The following is an 8148-nucleotide window of genomic DNA, read 5'->3' as shown; positions in this document are numbered from 1 at the left end:
ATTAAAAATGTACACCCACAATATATGATGTTTTTTCCAAATATGGTTATAATGATATTCCTTCCGCATTGCAGTCGCATGGAGCCTGGTAATGGCTTGTATTTATTATATTCATAAATGTCCGTTGGGAACGTGGTCGCCTTTAACTGCACATGCTTTTAATGAAAATTTTAATAAGCTTGTATTAATGATAATATAAATTTTGCCTTCATTGTATGTGGCTTTATATGAACGTCCAGTCTTGTGTCTTTAATCCGAAGAATATTGTTTTCTATGAGCAAAATTGTAATAAAATTCAATAATAATGTTTTCTTTTTATTTTGACGTAGTTCAAGAACAACAGTTTTTTGATATTTGACGTCAACAGCTGCAGTTCAGATGTATGGAAGAAAGAAGGTTTTTAATCTTATATACTTAGTTCTGACGTGTTGGGTTTCAGCTTTCTCCTGTATAGTCTAGTATGGGGATTAAAACATGTTCAAATCAACAATTTTTACCCAGATTTGATCAGTCGATAATAAATTACACCACAACTACGACATTGGGGCCTTCAAGAAAAGAGCTTATTTGTCCATAAAAGGCCGGCAAAGCACTTGCAACTCTAGAAGTGTTGCAAGTGTTTATGGGCGGTGGTGACCACTTAACATCAGGTAACCCACCTGCCGCTCTGACATAAAAAAATGAAGCGAAAATCTATCCTGTTTTCTAGAGTTAATAACTGCTCTACTAAAATTGAATATATTTTTTTATTCTCAAAAATATACAGAACCGAGTGCATTCTATTACCATATTATACAATAACAAAACGTATAATATTATGTCTAATATCTGAGACCTGAGTATGATGACGTCACAGTGCGTTTGACATTACTTAAGAGCCCCCAAGTTCGCACTACACTCACACTTGAGTTTGATAACTAAGATAAGGGAAAATCGATGCGTCAGTTAAGTCTTTAAGGGTGCTTTGTTTTAAGCCTTCTTTCTATATTACTCATTTTATAAGATTGTTTTTCGAAAAAAAAAACAATTTCGTTGATTTGACAGAAATGTATAAAAAAAAATGTTGTGTGGTTTTATGAAACCACGGTACATTTTTTTCCACTTTCCGAACACTGCTGTATACCTACTCGGCAGCCGACCGTCACGCGACATGCGCTACACATAACACAGACCAAAAAGTTTGAGACGATGTAATAAAAGTTTCACTTTAAAAGATGATAGGTACCTAATTATTCAAAATAATAAAAGGACGAATTTCATTTTAAAGTCATACAAAACTATTGTCTTTTAAATCACTTACAATTGCTTTTTATACATGTAATCTTATCTCTTATAATATTGACCGCCTCCTTGGTAAAGTGGTCAACGCGCGAACGTAGAACAGAGGGGTTCGATTCCCTGTGCAGACGAAGAAAAAAAATGTCTCACACAGGACACAGCAGGATACAGATTACAGAAGGTTAATCACCTACTTGTCCCTAAAGAAAATCGATCTGTTAAACAGGTGTATGAATAATGCATCTGCAGCCTAGGGGACACGGGACTTCACTTCTTACTATGTAAAAGTTTGTTACAAGGAAAACTAATAGATTATTTAATATTTCTCCTATAATCTATAACACTACAACAACACTAGAATAATAAGCGTGGGTTAACTTGTTTAATGATAAGGAAAATACGCATCTTTCCTGTTACATTATATTATACATACCTATAGATAGTTTGCAGATCGTCTGTGCTGACTCATTTTATGTATCTAGTTTATTTTTATTCTATCGCAAATGATATTAAACATCCTCTGATCAAGTAGAATCATGTTTAATGCAATCAATTACTATTATATTTTATACAATAATTACAACAACAAATAAACTTACAAGTTTTTCCTAATTATGAGATAGTGGAAAAAAAATCGGCAAGATTTCCAATATTTTCTCAAAAAAGAAAATGTGTGCGTGTACTAGTGTACACATGTAAGAAGTGAAACTTCTTTATGACCTTATTTTTCAAAAAATAATTTACTATATGCAACTTTACAGAAATACGTCGAATCACGCGTGGTAGGGATAAGAAAAGGATGGCGCGTAACGGAAAAATGTCACGCGTAACGAAAAAATGTTACACTTAATTTTTTTCCAACCCCGATAAAGAAGTTTCACTTCAAAAACTATTGCTGAAGGATATAAAAAAGTTATTATAATATTTTTACTGTTATATTCTTTCGAATATTTAGTACCGAAACAAAATAGATTTTTTACTTACCTGACTAATGTATAGATAGTAATTTGGGAATCCCTGATGTGATCTGTGAACTGAATGATCCTAGTGCGTGTGCTGACTCTGTCGCCGATGTGGTGCTTCAGGGAATGGAGCTCTTTGTTCCAAACTCCGTTGTTCCCGTGGGCGGCAAGTCCCAGCCTTGGTTTGGTCGCTCTTGCAAATCGGCATCTCGCCGTAAACAAGATTGCTACCAGGCCTGGGCCAATGCACTCGCATCTAGTGATCCAAACGCCCGTACATTGAAAAGAGAATTAAACTCGGCCTCTAGGTCCTTCAAGAAGGCTATTGCAAGAGCGAAGGCAGAGCACATTGCTAAGCTTGGCGAAAAACTTGCCCTACTTCCTTCGGGAACTCGAGCCTTTTGGGCCCTCGCTAAAGCTGTGCAAGGGAATTTTTGTCAGCCGTCCTTACCATCTCTGCGCATGGAGAATGACTCGTTAGCCCACACAGCAAAAGAGAAAGCCGACCTTCTTGGCTCTCTCTTCGCTGCTAATTCGACGTTGGACGACACAGGGTACTTACCACCTACCATTCCACGATGTGATGCATCTATGCCCGACATTCGTTTCAGTCAGAGAGCAGTGCGTAAAGCACTCCTTTCCCTGGACGTCCATAAGTCAAGTGGCCCTGACGGTATTCCTCCCATAGTGCTTAAGATGTGCGCACCTGAATTGGCTCCGGTTCTCACGCGACTTTTCCGGCACTCCTACTCTACTGGCGTTGTCCCGAACTCATGGAAGACAGCTTTAGTGCATCCTATCCCGAAAAAGGGCGATCGCTCAGACCCGTCCAATTATCGACCCATAGCTATCACTTCTTTGCTCTCCAAGATAATGGAATCCATTATCAATCGCCAGTTGCTCAAGTATCTGGAGGAGCACCAGCTGATCTGTGACCGTCAGTATGGATTCCGTCACGGACGATCGGCTGGTGATCTTCTAGTATATTTAACACATCGTTGGGCGGAGGCGATTGAGAGCAAGGGTGAAGCGTTGGCGGTCAGCTTGGACATAGCGAAAGCCTTTGATCGGGTCTGGCACAAAGCGCTTCTTTCGAAGCTTTCTTCCTATGGGCTTCCCGAGAAATTTTGCCGATGGGTCACCAGTTTTCTCACTGAGCGTAGTATGACAGTCGTGGTCGACGGTTCATGCTCCGAACCTAAGCTCGTGAATGCTGGTGTACCTCAGGGCTGCGTTCTGTCTCCCACACTGTTTCTTCTGCATATCAGAAAGAAGAAAGAAAGAAAGAAAGAAAGAAAAGTTTATCAATGATTTGCTGCGCGTTAGCAGCATTCATTGCTATGCAGACGACAGTACGTGTGATGCAGTTTATGCCGGCTGCAGCAATATTTCTCGGGATCGCGTCATTGAGTGCCGGAACGATCTTGTGTCCGTAATCGAAACTTCCTTAGATGAAGTCTCGAATTGGGGTCGAATTAACCTGGTCCAATTTAACCCCAATAAGACACAAGTCTGCGCATTTACCGCTAAGAAGAATCCCTTTATCGCGACTCCCGTTTTTCAAAGTACTCCTCTAAAAGCCACAGCCAGTATCGGAATTCTTGGACTCGTAATCTCGAGTGATGTGCAGTTCTCTTGTCATCTGGAAGGTAAAGCTAAGTTAGCTTCGCAGAAACTAGGTGTACTCTGTAGAGCGGGGCAGTATTTCACTCCGAGCCATCGCCTTAACCTTTATAAGGCGCAAGTCAGGCCGCATATGGAATACTGCTCCCATCTCTGGGCCGGTGCACCTCAACAGTATCTCCTTCCATTTGACCGAATTCAACGGAGAGCTGTGCGACTCGTTGGCGAGCCAAGTCTAACCGATCGGCTTGATTCTTTGGCATTGCGTAGAGAAGTCGCTTCCTTATGCGTCTTCTACCGCATTTATCATGGGGAGTGCTCTGAAGAACTGTTTGGTGCACTGCCTGCTGCTGAATTCCACCATCGTACGGCACGTCATAAGCTGAAATTCCACCCATACCATCTGGACAGCTGGCGATCAACAACTGTTCGCTTTAGAAGAAGTTTTTTGCCTCGTGCTACCGAAATTTGGAATCAGCTCCCGCGGGCAGTGTTTCCAATGAGTTACGATTTGGGGACCTTTAAGAAAAGAGCGTACACCTACCTTAAAGGCCGGCAACACACTCGCCATACCCCTGGTATTGTGGGTGCAAGTGGGCGACGATGATCATTTACCATCAGATGACTCGTCTGCTCGTTTGCCTGCTCTTCAAATAAAAAAAAAAAAAAAAAAAAAAAAAAAATCCCTCACAATTAAAAATCCCAATCAATTTACATTTATTATTAATAACTCAACACTGCAGTTTATATCAGTCACCAAGTAAAAAAAGTCATATATCAAACAGGATAAAGTTGCTTGTAAATATAAACAACTATTCATGCATATAATAACTGTATAAAGAGCAAGATTTGTTTTTATTAAACTCAGTGTTTGTTTGCATCTTGTCGTGACCACTACGAATAAAAACGCAAAATGAAAATATTTATTTGTAAGTTTTTGAAAATATTTTACATATAATATGTTTAAGTGATTATTTTTGATATTACACCAATGAAAGACCACGGTTATTACTCTAAAAGCCCCAATTTTAAAAAATATTTTATGAAGTGAAACATCTTTAGGCTCGTTGAGATTAAAATGTCAAGGTCGCGTCATGTCAATACCGTTACGTCATGGAGTAAGGTGATTATTTTGGTATCTTTGAATCTTGAAGAAGTTTCACTTCTGACACGTGTACTCGGCACATACGCTCTTTTTTGACAGAGACGTCAACATTGGTCCCATGAAACTCTCAAACTCAAACATTTATTTATTCAATTAGACTTCTTTTAGAAGCACTTTCGAATCGTCATTACATATTTTTAACATTTACGTTTTTAGAAAAATATCTAATTGTGGTAAAAAGAGATGATATTATGCGTTTTTCGACGGATTGTTTATTAAATTATTATTTTATTTCAGTAATAACAATGCTCCTGTCTCTATTCGCCTGGCCTGTAGAACTTGCCAGAAATTGTATATGCCCAGCGGTGTTCGAGCCTGTGTGTGGTACCAATGGAAGAACCTATTCAAATAGATGCCAGTAAGTATAGTGAAAACTACATCAACATCGGTCCAACCGTTTCAATGATACACATAATTATTAAATTTTTAATTAATTGTTTAAAATCTTGTGGGACTGCAAGTCGTACCAGATTTATTTTATAAAAGTATAGCTTTAAATATTATATATGTACTTATGACTTTCTCAAATAATCTTAATTGAGAATTTCAACAGATTCGTATCGTCAGTTTATAAAATTTTTATCTATTAAAAGATTAAAAGAAATCAAAATCCGTTGCGTAGTTTTTAAAGATTTAAGCATACAAAGGGACATAGGGACAGAGAAAGCGACTTTGTTTTATACTTTTAAGATTTTATATTTATAATATATCACACAAATATTTGCCCCGGGTGGGGATCGAACCCACGACCTCTGGCTTGGAAGGCAGGGCCACTACCAACCAAGCCAACCGGTCAGTCAAAGAAAGAGCATTGTTTTATGATTTAAATGTTTATTACAGGAATAATATTATGTTAGAAAGTATTAAAAAAACTATTTTTTGCAGAATGAAATGCTCCGGCGCAACCTTCCAGAGAGGCGGCACTTGCTAACAGGAAACCAAGAATTCGATAACTATGACAATCCTATGCAATTCTTAATATTGAACATTAAACGTTTTTAAACATATTAATGTTATTTATTACACAGTACACACCTCTATTACATTAATTTAAAAATCATTAAAATTAATTCAGCCGTTTTTTATAGTTTTGTGTAGACGTTCTTTCTCTAAATTGTTTATTTAAATTTCATTTTTACAAATTTACATACTGAAATTTAAATTTATTTCTTACAGATTAATTAAATATAAAATGAACTAGATCGTTGGTATTATTAAATTAATAGATAAAGAATATTCCTTGTATACGATGTACAAACAATATGTACTACATAAATTAATAATTTTTTTTTATTATACCAATTCCTTGAAGATCCAAGATAGTTCTTATGTAGAGAAAACGTAAATATGTACCACGGGCGAAGTAAGTATGAACCACCGCTAGTATTAGTATAGATTACCAAAATAGGTACCAAGTTATCATTCAATATAATTAATTATTATTTAGATTGGCCAATAAAAAAAGGTTTTAAATTAATTGAGTGATTGTACACTATACCTACGTATATTATACGTATATAGTCACAGTAAATGAGTGTTTTACAGAACCTCCTTATTTAGGAAGTCGGTTAAAATAAGCGGTCATAGAGAAACATTAAATATAATTATGAATGGTTATAATAATAATAATAATTAATTACCTACATATTATGAAGTCTCACGTTCTAGAATAGTAAGTAGGTACGTGCTAAGCTTAGATCATTACTTAATGATCTAAGGTGCTAAGTTGCTTTCCTATTTCATGCATTGACTTTTAGCCAACAATATTTATTTTGATGACTATAATATAAAATATATATTTTTGAAGTGTAATTTCTTTAGGGGCGTTGAGAATAAAATTTCAAGGTCGCGTCATGGCAATATCGTCACGTCATGGAGTAAGGCGACCATTTTTGTATCTTTGAATTTTGCCAAAAAAGTTTCACTTCTGACACGTGTGCTCGGCAAATACGCTCATAAGTGATACGTAAATCATATAAAATTGCGAGATGCTGTCTCAATAAAATAATAGATAATAGAAAACTTATGTGGAAAACTAGGCAAATGTGAATGCTGTTAAGTATGACAAAACATTGTTTTATTGAAGCTCATTTATATGTAGTGATTATGTTAGTAAATTAAATTAAAAATTAACATTTACATAATAACGCTAAGCCAACAATTTGCTATTCCGTAATCTGATAATATCATACCGTCTCCTTCCCACACGCATAATCCCATATCCTGTATCCTTGTCATCAGCATATTTCAATGTAAAATTGTTCAATTATTCAGCCCCAGATAATGTCACAGATAATAAATCAAGCAGAATGGCGGGAAACTCATATATCACGGCTTCAATAGAAGAATTGCGTATATCGGAAAAATCATTTTTTACGACTAATTTGACGGTTTTATGATAGATGGCCGAATGGACGTGTCAATATTTTAGAATGCGTGGACAATGGATTTTTGAAGTGAAAATTCTTTATCGGGGTTGGAAAAAAATTTAGTGTAACATTTTTTCGTTACGCGTGACATTTTTCCGTTACGCGCCATCTTTTTCTTATCCCTACCACGCGTGATTGACGTATTTCTGTAAAGTTGCATGTGTAGTAAATTATTTTTTGAAAATAAGGTCATAAAGAAGTTTCACTTCTTATGTGTGTACACTTGTACACGCACAAATTTTTTTTTGTTTTAGGGTTCCGTGTTTTGGAAGATGATTATTTTGGATGATGATGCAAAAAGCTGCTGTTTCTATGTGTAGAGCTGTATGCATTTTTGTATAAATACTGGCTCTATTTTTTATATTTTTCTTTTATCTCGACGTGAGGTTTTAAATCTGTTGAAAAGTTCATACCTTATTCAATTTTTTTGTTGTAAGTACCTATAACATTATGTACCTACCTTCAAATTTTGTAGGAGAATTATACTAGATTAAAAAATGTAAAGAATGTAAAAAAAAAATTCAGTTCTTATTTCCTTATATAATGCTAGCGAAAAATTATCTATGTTGGAGTAAACACCAAATAATATTATTAATAAAAGCACATTAATCTTTCACTTTAATTTCTAAAATTTTACCTCCAAATATAATTAATTGTTTCCATCAGCACCTAGATATCCTACAATATGGTT

General features: G+C 35.9%; 1 protein-coding gene across 1 annotated transcript; it reads left to right on the top strand.

Annotated features, from left to right (window-relative positions):
• Positions 1-4705: 4705 nt before the first annotated feature.
• LOC149897385 (leech-derived tryptase inhibitor C-like) lies at positions 4706-6035 on the top strand. Its single transcript, XM_090116068.1, has 3 exons — positions 4706-4792; positions 5266-5386; positions 5914-6035. Exons 1-3 carry the CDS (start codon positions 4777-4779, stop codon positions 5957-5959), a joined length of 183 nt encoding a protein of 60 aa, XP_089972194.1. The 5' UTR covers positions 4706-4776; the 3' UTR covers positions 5960-6035.
• Positions 6036-8148: the final 2113 nt, after the last annotated feature.

The sequence above is a fragment of the Colias eurytheme genome, chromosome 25 (genome assembly GCF_061535395.1).
Source record: "Colias eurytheme isolate Ceu_HAF_F1 chromosome 25, ilColEury1 Martin Lab GWU primary, whole genome shotgun sequence".
Lineage (NCBI taxonomy): Eukaryota > Metazoa > Arthropoda > Insecta > Lepidoptera > Pieridae > Colias > Colias eurytheme.
This window is presented reverse-complemented; position numbering and strand designations above follow the sequence as displayed.

Coding starts and splice junctions, on each gene's coding strand:
- LOC149897385 (XM_090116068.1), top strand. Junction 5,387..5,913: donor ACCTATTCAAATAGATGCCA/GTAAGTATAGTG, acceptor TATTTTTTGCAG/AATGAAATGCTCCGGCGCAA.